Source organism: Plecotus auritus (genome assembly GCF_963455305.1).
Source record: "Plecotus auritus genome assembly, chromosome: 6".
NCBI lineage: Eukaryota > Metazoa > Chordata > Mammalia > Chiroptera > Vespertilionidae > Plecotus > Plecotus auritus.
The window spans coordinates 44773026-44787853 of NC_137773.1; the positions used below are offsets into that span (position 1 = coordinate 44773026).

At 37.3% G+C, this 14828-nt stretch overlaps 1 protein-coding gene across 1 annotated transcript in view; it reads left to right on the forward strand.

The window, feature by feature from the left end:
* The window catches only part of HSPA4L (heat shock protein family A (Hsp70) member 4 like), a 59366-nt gene extending 44856 nt beyond the window's left edge, over positions 1–14510 (forward strand). The window contains exons 19-20 of the mRNA XM_080672109.1: positions 10521–10682; positions 13195–14510. Of these exons, the coding sequence (XP_080528235.1) occupies positions 10521–10682; positions 13195–13368 (336 nt within the window). The 3' untranslated portion in view covers positions 13369–14510. The remainder of the gene's footprint in view (positions 1–10520; positions 10683–13194) is intronic.
* The last annotated feature ends 318 nt before the right edge of the window (positions 14511–14828 follow it).

Sequence of the window (14828 nt, forward strand, 5' to 3'; positions counted from 1 at the left end):
CAAAAGCAACCATATATGATATGTACATTAATGGGCCTGGCTGCATTCCAAAGTAACTTTATTTTAAAAAAACACAGGTGGCAGGTTGGATTAGGTCTGTAGGACAAGTTTGCTGACTCCTGCTTTAAATAAATATTCACCCAGCCGATGTGGCTCAGTGTTTAGAGCGTTGTCCCATGCACTGAAGAGTCTGGAGTTCGATTCCCAGTCAGGGCACATATCCAGATTAAGGGTTTGATCTCCTGATAGGGTGCATACAGGAGGCAATCAATCGATGTTTCTCACATCAATGTTTCTCCCTCCCTCTCTCTTCCTCTCTCTCTATAACCAAAGAAAGTAACATATCCTCCGGTGAAGTTTTAAAAAAAATTAAATATTCATTTTGGTAGCAAGGGAACACATAATTTTCCCAATTTTTATCATTGCCATTTCATTGAATTTAATAAATACATCTTTATTGATTTCAGAGAGGAAGGGAGAGAGAAAGAGAAACATCAGTGAAGAGAGAATCATTGATTGGCTGCCTCCTGCACACCCACACTAGGGATCAAGCCCGCAACCTGGGCATGTGCCCTGACTGGGAATCGAACCATGAGCTCCTGGTTCATAGGTTGATGCTCAACCACTGAGCCATGCTGGCTGAGCAGCAGAGGCTAGCTAGCACCTGAAAGATTCGAGCAGAGTATCAGTAATAGCTTACGTTGAACAAGCACTTAGTGAATTTGAAGCATTTTTATATGGATTATCTCACTTCATTCTCACACGCATATGTAAGAAAACTCAGTGCTTAAGCAACTTGTCAAGGTCGTAAATAGTGGGGTCAGGATTAAAACCTAAGCACCATCCAGCCAGTGTGGTTTAGTGGTTGAGTATGGACCCATGCACAAGAGGTTGCTGGTTCAATTCCTGGTCAGGGGGCATGCAAGAGGCAGCTGATCGAGTTGATGTTTCTCTCTCATCAATGTTTCTATCCCTCTCTCTCTCTCCCTCTTCTTTACTCTCTCTCTAAAAAAATGAAATAAAAACCATATTTAAAAACAAACAAAACACCTAAGGAGTACCAAGTTAACATACAAACTCTTAACTATGGTGCTTTTCACTATACAATGTAGAAAGAGGTTACTTATTACAGAAAAAGATTTGTGAAATTTATAAAATAATATTGCAATCCAAACGACCTAGAAGACTCCAGGTAAAGATTGTGAATGTCCCTGCCAATGTCAGCATCCTAATTGTCCAAACAGGTACAAATAGAACATAAGGATAATGGAAAGATAAGGAGGAGCAAGCCGACAATGGAAACACCAAGACTGTTTCAAATATGGTACTGGAGATTCCCATAAAATTACTATGGCCCAGGTTTTAGCAGTCTTCTTGAGTGTGCAGGTTTAAGAAATTATCCAAAGCAAGACTTCACTTATGTTCAAGGATTTTTCGTTTTTATCATGTGCCAGGCTCCCTTCAAGGGGCTAGAACTACGGCATCAAACAAAACATTGAACCTTATGCTTTAGTGGGGAAAGGTAGATAATAAGTTACTGTAAAGTAGTCAGATAGTGATAAAGAGCTATGGAAAAAGTAAGGAACTGTCAGAGGTGGAGATTTGTCAGAAGGGCAGACTGCTAATAAGATGATATACATGTGAGGGGAGAACTGAAGGAGGTAAGGGTTCAAGATGTATGGTAACTGCAAGAAAAATGTTCTACAAAAAGGGAAGAGCAGTTGCAAAACCTCGAGGGAGAACATGCTGAAGAAATAGCAAAAGGAGGCCACTGTGGTTTAAAACAGTGGTGGTCGGTAAGCATGTACCAGATCATAGAGGGCCTATTAGGCCTTTAGAAAAGTTTGGCTTTTCCTCTGAGAATAGGAATCCATTGCAGATTTTGAACATAAAAGTAATATGATTTAACTTATTTTTTAAGGACTAGAAGCAGAGAGACTAGTGCAGCCATTAATAGGATAATACAAGCAAGAGACAATGGAAGGCTTGAACTTGGGTAGTGGAGGGGGTGGTTAGATTTTTGCTGCATTTATTTTGAAGGCAGAGCTAATAAGATCTGCTGATAGATTTTATATAAATATAACAGAAAGAGGAGTCCAAAATGACTCAAAGGATTTGATCTGAAAGGATGAAGTTGCCATTTACTGGGAAGAGTAGGTAGGGAGGTGATTGAAATGTAGGGCATCATTTCAAACTTCACAAATAGAAAATCAATTTGGAAGTTGGATATAGAGTTGGGATTTCTGGGAAGAGGTTCAAGGCTAGAGTTTGTGCTTTTTTTTTTTTTTAAGAATGTAAATACAGCATGAATGGGGAAGAACTTAAGCAATGATCCATGAAGTTGGAAGGAATTCAGAAAAATGGGGGTGGGGAGAGGAAAGAGGGAATACCCAGAAACTGAGAGATGGGTGCGTAATTTGTAAACACACATGTAGAAAGATGGATCGAGTATCTGATGAAGCATCGCCATCCTCTCTGTTCTTTGGCTTTGGAGTGTTCTTTCATTCTCTTTCCCTTTATCTCCATGTCCAATCTCTAATTCATCAGGAGACCCTCTTTCCATATGTTGCATTGCCCATTTTTTCTGGTTTTGTGGCTAACAATTTAAACCATGGCTTGTTATCATGTCTTCTATGTGTGGCAGTTGCAATTCTCTCTTTTTTTTTTTTTTTTTTTTTTTTCAAATTTTTATTAAGGTATTATATGTGTACATATCTTACCATTGCCCCCCACCCCCACCCCACTCCCATACATGCCCTCACCCCCCAATGTTTTGTATCCGTTGCTTACTCTTATATACATGCATATAAGTCCTTCAGTTGATCTCTTATTTCCCCCACCTCTCCCTAACCTTACCACTGTAATTTGACAGTCTGTTTGATGCTTTACTGCCTCTGTAACTATTTTTTTGTTCATCAGTTTATAATGTTTTTCATTATCCCCAAATGAGTGGGATCATGTGGTATTTTTCTTTCATTGACTGGCTTATTTCACTTAGCATAATGTTCTCTAATTCCATCCAAGTGCCTACAAATGGTAGTAATTCCTTCTTTTTTACGGCAGCATAGTATTCCATTGTGTAGATGTACCATAGTTTTCTGATCCAGTCATCTGCTGATGGGCACCTAGGCTGTTTCCAAATCTTAGCTATTGTAAATTGTGCTGCTATGAACATAGGGGTGCATATATCCTTTCTGATTGGTGTTTCTGGTTTCTTAGGATATATTCCTAGGAGTGGGATTACTGGGTCAAATGGGAGTTCCATTTTCAGTTTTTTGAGGAAACTCCATACTGTTCTCCACAGTGGCTGCACCAGTCTGCATTCCCACCAGCAGTGCACGAGGGTTCCTTTTTCTCCGCATCCTCGCCAACACTTGTCGTTTGTTGATTTGTTGATGATAGCCATTCTGACAGGTGTGAGATGGTATCGCATTGTTGTTTTGATTTGCATCTCTCGGATAATTAGTGACTTTGAGCATGTTTTCATGTGTCTCTTGGCCTTCCTTCTGTCTTCTTTCGAAAAGCTTCTATTTAGGTCCGTTGCCCATTTTTTTATTGGATCATTTATCTTCCTTTTGTTAAGTTGTATAAGCTGCCTGTAGATGTTGGAAATTAAACCTTTATCAGTGATACCATTTGCAAATATGTTCTCCCATACAGTGGGGTTTCTTGTTGTTTTGTTGATGGTTTCTTTTGCTGTGCAAAAGCTTTTTATTTTGATGTAGTCCCATTTGTTTATTTTCTGTTTGGCTTCCATTGCCCTAGGGGCAGTATCACTGAAAAAGTTCTTTTGGCATATGTCTGAGATTTTGCTGCCTGTGGATTCCTCTAGTATTTTTATGGTTTCCCGTCTTATATTTAAGTCCTGTACCCATTTTGAGTTTATTTTTGTGTATGGTGTAAGTTGGTGATCTAGTTTCATTTTTTTGCATGTATCTGTCCAATTTTCCCAACACCATTTATTAAAGAGACTGTCTTGACTCCATTGTATGCTCATGCCTCCTTTGTCAAATATTAAATGCGCATATTGGTTTGGGTCGATATCTGGATTCTCTATTCTGTTCCATTGATCTATATGTCTGTTCTTGTGCCAGTACCAGGCTGTTTTGAGGACAGTGGCTTTGTAATACAGCTTGAAATCTGGTATTGAGATCCCTCCTACTTTATTCTTCTTTCTCAGGATTGCTGTGGCTATTCGGGGTCTTTTTTTATTCCAGATGAATTTTTGGAGAGTTCTTTCTAGGTCTGTGAAATACGCCGTTGGTATTTTAATGGGGAGTGCATTGAATCTATAGATTGCTTTGGGTAGTATGGACATTTTAATGATGTTGATTCTACCAATCCATGAACATGGTATGTTCTTCCATCTGTTTACATCTTCCTCTATCTCTTTTTTCAGGGTCCTGTAGTTTTCCGCATATAGGTCTTTTACCTCCTTGGTTAGGTTTATTCCTAAGTATCTTAATTTTTTTGGTGCAATGGAAAATGGGATTGCTTTTTTAGTCTCTCTTTCTGTAAGTTCATTGTTGGTGTATAGAAATGCCATAGATTTCTTGGCATTAATTTTGTATCCTGCTACATTGCCGAATTCATTTATTAAGTCTGTTAGTTTTTTTATGGAGTCTTTCGGGTTTTTTATGTACAATATCATGTCATCTGCAAATAAGGACAGCTTTACTTCTTCTTTTCCAATTTGGATGCCTTTTATTTCTTCTTCTTGTCTAATTGCAGTGGCTAATACTTCCAGTACTATGTCAAACAGGAGTGGTGAGAGTGGGCATCCCTGTCTTGTTCCTGTTCTTAGGGGAAATGGTTTTAGTTTTTGCCCATTGAGTATGATGCTAGCTGTGGGTTTATCATATATAGCTTTTATTATGTTGAGGTATGATCCTTCTATTCCCACCTTGTTGAGAGTTTTTATCAAGAAAGGGTGTTGGATTTTGTCAAATGCTTTTTCTGCATCAATTGATATGACTATGTGATTTTTATCTCTCAATTTGTTTATGTGATGTATCACATTTATTGATTTGCGGATATTGAACCATCCTTGCATTCCTGGGATAAATCCTACTTGGTCATGGTGTATGATCTTTCTGATGTACTGCTGGATCCTATTTGCTAGAATTTTATTGAGGATTTTGGCATCTACATTCATGAGGGATATTGGCCTGTAATTCTCCTTCATTGTGTTGTCTTTATCTGGTTTTGGTATTAGGGTGATGCTGGCTTCATAGAAGGAGCTTGGAAGTGTTCCTTCCTCTTGAATTTTTTGGAATAGTCTGAGGAGGATAGGTTTTAGTTCTTCCTTGAATGTTTGGTAGAACTCTCCTGTGAAGCCGTCTGGCCCCCGGCTTTTGTTTGCCGGAAGCTCTTTGATGACTGCTTCAATTTCTTCCATAGTTACTGGCATGTTGAGCTGTTTAGATTCTTCCTGATTGAGTTTTGGAAGGTTATATTTTTCTAGGAATATGTCCATTTCCTCCAGGTTGTCCAGTTTGTTGGAATAGAGTTGTTCGTAGTATTTTTTAACAATCCTTTGTATTTCAGCGGGATCTGTTGTTATTTCACCTCTTTCATTTCTGATCTTGTTTATTTGGGTCCTCTCTCTTTGCTTCTTGGTGAGCCTGGCTAGAGGTTCATCAATCTTGTTTATCCTTTCAAAGAACCAGCTCTTGGTCTTGTTGATCTTTTGAATTGTTTCTTTGGTCTCTATGCCGTTTATCTGTGCTCTGATCTTTATTATTTCCTTCCTTCTGCTTACACTGGGCTTTTCTTGTTGCTCTTTTTCTAACTCTTTGAGTTGTTGGGTTAGGTAATTTATTACCCCTGTTTCTTGTTTTTTGCAGTAGGCTTGTAGAGCTATGAACTTCCCTCTCAAGACTGCTTTCGCTGTGTCCCATAGATTTTGGATTGTAGTGTTTTCATTGTCATTTGTTGTCATGATGTTTTTTATTTCTTCTTTGATCTCTCTGGTAACCCAGTCATGGTTTAATAGCATGCTGTTTAGTCTCCATGTGTTTGATTTCTTTGGGTTGTTTTTATTGTAGTTGATTTCCAGTTTTATGCCACTGTGGTCTGAGAAGATGCTTGATATGATTTCTATCTTCTTGAATTTGAAGAGACTTTGCCTGTGTCCCAACATATGGTCTATCTTTGAAAATGACCCATGTGCACTTGAGAAGAATGTATATTCTGTGGCTTTGGGGTGAAATGTTCTGAAGATGTCAATTAATTCCATCTGGTCTAGTGAGTCATTTAGGATTGATGTTTCTTTGCTGATGTTTTGTTTAGAGGATTTGTCCAATGGTGATAGTGGGGTATTAAAGTCTCCTACTATGATTGTATTGCTGTCAATCTCTCCCTTGATATCCTCCAGGAGTTTTTTTATGTATTTGGGTGCTCCTGTATTGGGTGCATATATGTTTACCAGAGTTATTTCTTCTTGTTGGATTGCTCCCTTTAGTATTATGAAATGGCCTTCCTTATCTCTTGTTATGTCCTTCAGTTTGAGATCTAATTTGTCAGAAATAAGTATTGCTACCCCAGCTTTTTTTTCAGTTCCATTTGCCTGGAAAACCTTTTTCCATCCCTTCACCCTCAGTCTGTGTGCGTCTTTTTTTCTGAGGTGGGTTTCTTGTAGACAGCAGATATATGGGTCGTGTTTTCTTATCCAATCCGTTACCCTATGTCTTTTGATTGGTGCATTTAATCCATTTACATTTAAAGTTATTATTGATAGGTACTTATTTGTCGCCATTCCTATTCTTTACCCCTGTGTTACTTCTTCACTTCCTATTTCTTTTTTTTTACAGCAGACCCTTTAGCATTTCTTGCATTGCTGGTTTGGTGGTAATAAATTCCCTTAGTCCTTTTTTGTCTGTGAAGCTCCTGATTTCACCTTCAATTTTGATTGACAGCCTTGCTGGGTACAGTATTCTTGGATTCAGCCCCTTCCTTTGCATGACTTTGTATATTTCATTCCATTCCCTTCTGGCTTGATGAGTTTCTGTTGAGAAATCAGTTGCTAGTCTGATGGGGGTTCCTTTGTATGTAACTTTCTGTCTCTCTCTTGCTGCTTTTAAGATTCTTACTTTGTCGTTGTTGTTTGCCAATTTAATTATAATGTGCCTTGGCGTCGGTCTTTTGGGGTTCATTTTGCTTGGGACTCTGTGAGCTTCTTGGATTTGTGTGTGTTTTTTCTTCCCTATATCTGGGAAATTTTCTGTCATTATTTCTTCAAAGAGGTTTTCTATTCCTTGCTCAGCTTCCTTTCCTTCTGGAACCCCTATTATGCGGATGTTGTTTTGTTTCGTGTTGTCCCAAAGTTCCCTTAGACTCTCCTCTTGCCTTTTAATTTTTTTTTCTAGAAGTTGCTTTTCTTGGGTATTTTTTTCCATCTTGTCTTCTAGCTCACTGATGCGGTCCTCTGCTTCTTCTAGTCTACTCTTGATGCTTTCTATTGAGTTCTTTACAGCAGCGATGTCATTTTTCATTTCTTCTTGGTTCTTCTTCATTTCCTCTTGGTTCTTGCTCATATTGTCGAATTTGTCTTCCATTCTTTTCAGCCACCTTATGACCATTTCTCTGAATTCTTTTTCTGGAAGGTTGCTTGCCTCCATTTCGTTTACTTCCTTTTCTGGTGATGCCTGCTTTTCTTTCATATGCGGGCTGCCTCTTTGTCTCCCCATGGTCTCTCTTCTCTGGGTGTCTGGTTATGTAGTTCTTTCTCTCCTGGGTTGATTTAAAGGCACAAAATACAGCACTACCAGGTACAACTCACAAGGCACTGAACAGGAATGTATTCACGATATTAATAACCTCCAATAAAGGTGACCACCAGAAAAAGGCAAATTAGGTGATAGGAGAGAAAGAAGAAGAGGAAAAAAGAAAGAAAGAAAGAAAAAAAGAAAAAAGGAGTGTGAAAATGAAATTGGGAAAAGGGAAAGTAAAGAGAAGAAAAAAAAGAAAAAAAAAAAGTAAGAGAGACAAGAAAGTGACTAAGAGAGATAGGGGAACAGACTATATATATTGGGGATAAAACTCCAATAGAACAATCACTAATCCCAGCAAATGCCAGCAACAAGTGCCTGGGGATTAGTACAAACTACAACACCAACTAATATGGAGTGAGGCAAGGGAAAGCTGAAGCACAAAACAAACAAAAAAATAAACAAAAGAAGAATAAGCAAAACAATCTCACAAAAAAGCATAAAAATTGGATATAATCTACATTCAAGCAAACAACAACAAAAGGACAGAGAGAAGGACAAGTTTATGGATAGCTCAGACAGCGAAGGGAGAGGTGTATGTGGACTTGGAGCAGGGGATTGGAGATTAGATATGTAAGTAGGGTGAAATTTTAACAAGGGGTAAACAGAAAGAATAGGGAGAATCTAAAGCGGTAAAAGGGTGAGATAAACAGGACACTGAAAAGGGGGAGGTTAGGAGGGGAGTGATGGCCTAAAGGTAGAGTTGAGATAGAGTAAAACGATGCTAAAGGAAAGATAGAAATAGAATGTAGAACCCTAATCCCAAAATAAAATGAAGAGAAAATAAAATGACACTTAAAAAAAAAAAAAAAAAAGATAAAATAGCAGTAGTAATAATACGGATTGAAAATAAAAATGTAATAATTAAAAAGGTAAAATCAAGTGATGAAAAAAGAGAAAAAAAAGTTTCTTGATTAAAAGATGCAAAAAATGAAAATAAAAAAGAATAAAAAAATAAAAGGTAAAAATAAAATGTGAAGTAGTGAAGGTCATTCACTTCCTCTGTTTTTCTGTTTGGCACGCCTGTTTCTCAGTCCAGACAGTATTGCAGTTCCCTGCGATCCACTGCTCTTCGGTGTTGTAAGCCAGTCCTGATTTTAAGCAGGCGGTGTGTCTTAATTTCTCGTATTCCTTTATTTTTGATTACACAAGAGTCAATTTGTGATTCAGCCCCTGGGTGGCAGTGTTTCTGGATTAACTTCCGGGTCTATCTATGGCCTCTCTAGGCAGTGTTAGAGCCTTCTTTCCCGCACTCGCCACTGGCCTGTGGGAGTGGTCTGCCTCAGAGCTGACTCTCTGATGGTCACGCCCAGCTCCGATCCCCAGGTTCCAGAAAAACAACCTTCCCCTGCAGTCTCCCAGGGTGTCCCCAACTGGGTGATCCTATGTATTGGGCTTAGTAATCAGAGGCCAGAATTTCAAGAGGAAAAAGCTCAGTTGTGCGAACTCCGGGACTCCGCGTAAGCCCAGGCACCCAGGGAACGCAGGGGCTGCGCGTAAGTCTGGACTGCCTGAAATTCTTAGGGTGTCCCTGCACTTCAGATCAAAATGGGTTGCTTTTTAGAGTGCCCTTCTCTTAGCAGCTCTGAGGACCCCTTTCCACAATCACAGATCACGCCAGCCCCTACAGCCACGGATTTTTCTAGGCACAGACTTCCCTGGTCCTCCAGCTCCCGCAAAACGCGCGTTCCTCTCTCCCTCCGGGACCAGAGACCTCACCTTATCCCAGGCGAAATCTGACCTTTCCGTGGTGGAGTGTAGAGCTCCTCTGAACCCGTGTGCTTGCGCCAGTTGGGGAGCGTTGTTCTGGGGCTCGCAGCTGTTCCTGGGGTGCCGCAGTTGTGGATTCTCAGGCTTCAGATAAGCTCCACTTTCCGGATCAAGATGGCGCAGACTCCGCGTCCAACCCCGCAGCTCCGGGAGGGGACCCAGCCGCAGTTGGTGCTGCCAGGTCAGGGGAACCCCGTTCAGCAGTCCCCCACCTCCTTCTGGAATTCAGCTGTCTCCCAACCGGCCAACAAACACTCCTTGTGCGACCCTCAGCTGTTCTTTCTTTCTGCTCCGGGACAAGGCTCGGAACACGTCTGTCTATTCCGCCGCCATTATTCCCTCGCAATTCTCTCTTTTTGAAAAATATATTCTTATTGTTTTCGGAGAGGAAGAGAGAGGAAGAGAGATAGAAAAATCAATGATGAGAGAAAAATCATTGATTGGCTGCCACCTGCACGCTCCCTACTGGGGATCGAGCCTGCAACCTGGGCATGTGCCCTTGACCCGAATCAAACCTGGGACTCTTCAATCTGCAGCCCGATGCTCTATCCACTGAGCCAAAACAGCTAGCGCTGCAATTCTCTTTTTCAGACAGCATTTTATTATGCAATTCCCCTTATCAACAACTTTCTATAGTGTTTTGTTGTATATTCAGAAATTTCTGTTTAGTTTCCCGTATGCCTGCTTCCCTTATTTCTCTTAACTCTTTAACACATTCAATTCCATGCAGCTCCTTTTTTGGCTAAGTACCTTTCCTTGAATATTCACCACTAGTCATTTTTTTCTAAACCTGAATCCTTCAGAAAGCCTTTCCTTTTAAGAACCCATACTGATTTTTATTTTGCCCCAATCTCTTCAGTTCTATGTAACATGCATGTGGCTTCTTCACATGGGTATGTGCAAAGTATATATTTAATAAATTTTATTAATAAAATTTACTTACTAAAAAAGTTCCATTAAGTAAAGTTTTTTTTTTACTAGGATGAAAGATATGATCATTTGGATCCTGCTGAAATGGAAAAAATTGAAAAATATATCAATGAAGCCATGAGTTGGCTAAACAGTAAGATGAATGCACAGAATAAACTAAGTCTCACTCAAGATCCTGTGGTGAAAGTTTCAGAAATAGTTGCAAAGTCAAAGGTAAGAAATTATAGAATTCTCTTTTTAAGGGGTGCAAGCACTAAAATTTTTTAATGGAAGTCATAATTTTTTATTTTGAAAAAAGATTCTAGGTGGGACAGCTCTGTCCCTTGATTTCATTAGTCGCATACACAAGGCCTATTTTTTTAAAAAAAATTTTAAATGTAATACAGAATGAAATAAAGCACTTTGACAACTTTTGACTGTCAAATATGTTAGACTTTTCTGGATTGGGTAAGACCTCTAAGTCTCCATTGTAAACTTGGCAGTACAGGTCAGTCTTTGCATAATTCAAAACGTGTTTAGTACTATGGTAAAATCTTATTTCTAGGATAAAGTTTCCACTCTAAAAACATTACTACTGAAAATTTCAGTTGATCATAGAAAACATAAAAATAGGGACAAAATTTTCAATAAAGATCAGCATCAACGTAGGAATATGAATAAATACATTGGATAAGCAGTTGACAAAAGAAATACATGTTCAATAAAAATATGGAAAATACAAAAAGTATTGTTCATCCTTATCACTAATCTAAAAAATGCAAATCTCTCTTTTCACCCATCTGAAGTTGTGTGTTTACATTTATAATCTTGCCATAATTGTCAAGGGTATGAAGAAATGAATGCTCTCCCTGCACAACTTGGTTAAATTTGTTACAACTTTTCCAGGACATTGTATCACAATATGCATACAAATTTAAAGTGAGTAGGCACTTTAACCCAGAAATCACATTTCTAGGAATTCATCCTAAATTGATTATTGCATAGGTATATGCAGATTAAACACCTTTGTTTATAATAGCAAAAAACTGGAAACACCTAAAATACCTATCAGTAAGCAAGTCAATGAATAAATTGATACATCCATATAACACATTGTAGTCATTAAGTATTTTAAGTATAGAGATATATCTATATATAAAAATGTGTGCAACATACTGAGTGAAAAATGAAAGATTACAGAATATAACGTTATCTCACTGTATAAATTAATGTGTTAATAGATATATTTGTATATATGTGTATGCCTGACATTCATCTAGAAGGATCATCACCCAAAATGTTAATATCTGTAGGATATGGAATTTCAGGTGATTTTTTCACCTAGTATATTTTTAGGTATCTCATGTTTTTTAACAGAAAGAGGTATTATTTTAATCAAATAGAGCACTAAACATATTTTCGTTTTAAGAAAGTTTTGCAAAGAAGCTGTAATAATTTATTCCTCATCAAATGAAGTGCAAAGTATGATGAAAGCAGTTTGCCATTAAAACATTCCCCCAGGATGTTACTCCCTATCTTTCCATCCCTATCTCAATCTCTGTGACACACACAGGTCTTGAAAATATTTTAATGGTCTTTTTTGTCTATGTAAAAAAAATAAAGTAACAATTTAGAAATACATTGTATTTCTTCTAAATTATTAAATTGCATTTATTTTCATGGTTTATTCTCTCAACATAAAAGGCTACTCGTTTGTTTTAAAAAGTAAAGTTAGTGTGTATGTTTTCATATAAATGTTGAGAAATATCAATTCATGAAATAGGTGCTGGCATAATTCTCATAACAGAGCAGTAGGCATAATTTAATTAATTAAAAGCTACTTGCAATAGTAATCAAAAAAGATATATGATTCCCTATGTTAATTGCAGCATTTTTATAGTAGCTAAGATAGAGAAGCAAATTAGGTTGTCTGTTGATGGGTGAATAGATAAGGAAGATGTAGCTTATATACACAATGGACTATTACTCAGCCATAAAAAAAGAATGAAAAAATGCCACTTGCCACAACATGAATGGACCTAATAGGTGTTATGCTAAGTGAAATAAGTCCGGCAGAGAAAGAAAAATAGCATACGATTTTAGTTATGTGTACAATCTAAAAAACAAACATGACAAAATAGAAACAGACTTCATGATACAGAGAACAAAAGTGGTGGTTGCCAAAGGGGAAGGGGAAGAGGGATAGGTATAAGAGGTGAAGGAGGGTAGGATAAGAGGTACAAACTTGCAGTTATAAAATAAAGAAATTATGAGGATATAATGTACAGCATAAAGAAAATAGTCAATGATACCACAGTAACTTTGTATGGTGAGAGGTAGTTAATAGACTTATTGTGGTGATCATATCATAAGGTATATAAATGTTGAATCAGTATGTGGTACACCTGAAAGTAACATCATATTGTATGTGAACTATAATAAAAAATTTTAATGTTTAAAAATAAATAATAATGATTCCTGCTGAAGTAAACTATATTTTAAATTATGAGGAACCCATTTTTTAGGAAGATTCAATATAAAAACCACTGTTAAAGATTGAATAGTTCCACTGACATGCACTAGCCCAGAAGGTAAATCCCTCATTGAGGTACTTGAAGAAACTCAGTTGGTTATGTAACTGAGCTAAAATAAATTCAGGTATATGGAATTATATGGAAATTTTGAAAGTTAATGTGGAATTTAACAGTGGAACTTTTAATGTAATCAATATTCTTCATGTCTTTAGGAATTGGATAATTTCTGTAACCCCATCATTTACAAACCCAAACCAAAAGTAGAAGTTGCAGAAGACAATGCAAAAGCTAATAGTGATCACAACGGACAGATGGATGGACAGAGTGGGACTGAAACTAAACCAGATACAACAAAAGACAGCTCTGGAGAGATGGAAATGGACTAAGTCTTAAATTTACCTTCACATAATTCAAACAGTGCAAGTAACCATGGGATCCATTCTTCTTTTACATCTGATACACACAACAGATGTTCAGTTGTTCTTAACCACTTTTTGTCATTTGTTATTTGGAGTAGTTTTGAAAAGTGTTTTATATTGAGTACACATCTATTAATTTCCATCGCTGCTTATGTGAAGCTTTAGCTGAATATAGATTTACAAGTCAGTTTAAGCTTTCCTAATATATTTTATATCACATGCAAGATTGATATGTAGTTGGCCACAGTCTACCTAATTTAAAGCTTCTACTTGGATAAACTTTAGCTTCTTATTCAGGAAAGTATACTGTATTGCACTATTGTCGCAGAAGCATAGATATAACTGATCATTATTTTGAAAAACAAATACTGAAATTGATGTGGTTTGAAGTCACTGGGGCACTGACTTTTTTCTAGTTATTGTATTGTTCTAACTTAAATATTAAAACAAATAAGAGGTTCCTTGACAAATTAGTCTATCTCATTGGTGTGCCATGAGAACTCCAAAAGCTTTGCTTTCATCACGTAAATGAACCAAATCACACGTTGAAAGGGAAAACGCACAATTTTATGTTAAGGTGACACCAGCAGTTTTCAATTTATTAGAAATGTGGATTGATGTTTTCTTAGAGTACTTCAGTATCATTTTCACTTGAAACTTCTGATCTATTTGTCCTGAAGACCTGCTGCTGCTGCTACCCTGAAGAAGGCTTTTTTATGAAAATACGTTCATGTGAAGTGGGAAATGCTGTTGACCTAGTCAGACATGCATCTGTGATATTGATAGCCTTGTTTCAGTTTTGATATTTGTTTTAGTTTTATGGATTGATTCTGTTAATATTTTAACACAGGGAAGGGGGAAATGGCACAATGTATTGCATTATGTACACTTATGATTGAAGTACTTAATGTTAAGATATAGAAAAACACTATTAAATAAGTGGTAATACTTGAAAAGAATCACTTATACCCTAAGTCTTAGGAAATAATGCTTGTAATAAACTTAACTATGTTACAGATCAACAGGCAAAATAGAGAATGTTACATAGTTTAATATGACGTGATTAAATTATAGTTCCTGCTATTATAATATTACCTGTTCAAACCTTGGCTCCAGTTTTGGTGCTTCTTATATAAATTACATGGGACAAGGGACTGTGAAATTAAGATATTTTAAGGACTTAATCTGTGTTTCATCACCAGACTTGTTCACATTGTTCAGTTCTGTCTACAGGCTTGAAACTAACTGGGAGTAGACTGAAATGATTTTAATCCTATAAGAAAAGGAAGCATAGGCGGTGCCTGGGCTCTTATATTTAATGCCAATCAACTAGATTGACCTCGTTCTGAAATTTTCAAAGGCTTTTTCCCAAAGCTAAATCTTTACATTAAGAATAATTAATATTGACTTAAGTAGTACAAATTGAG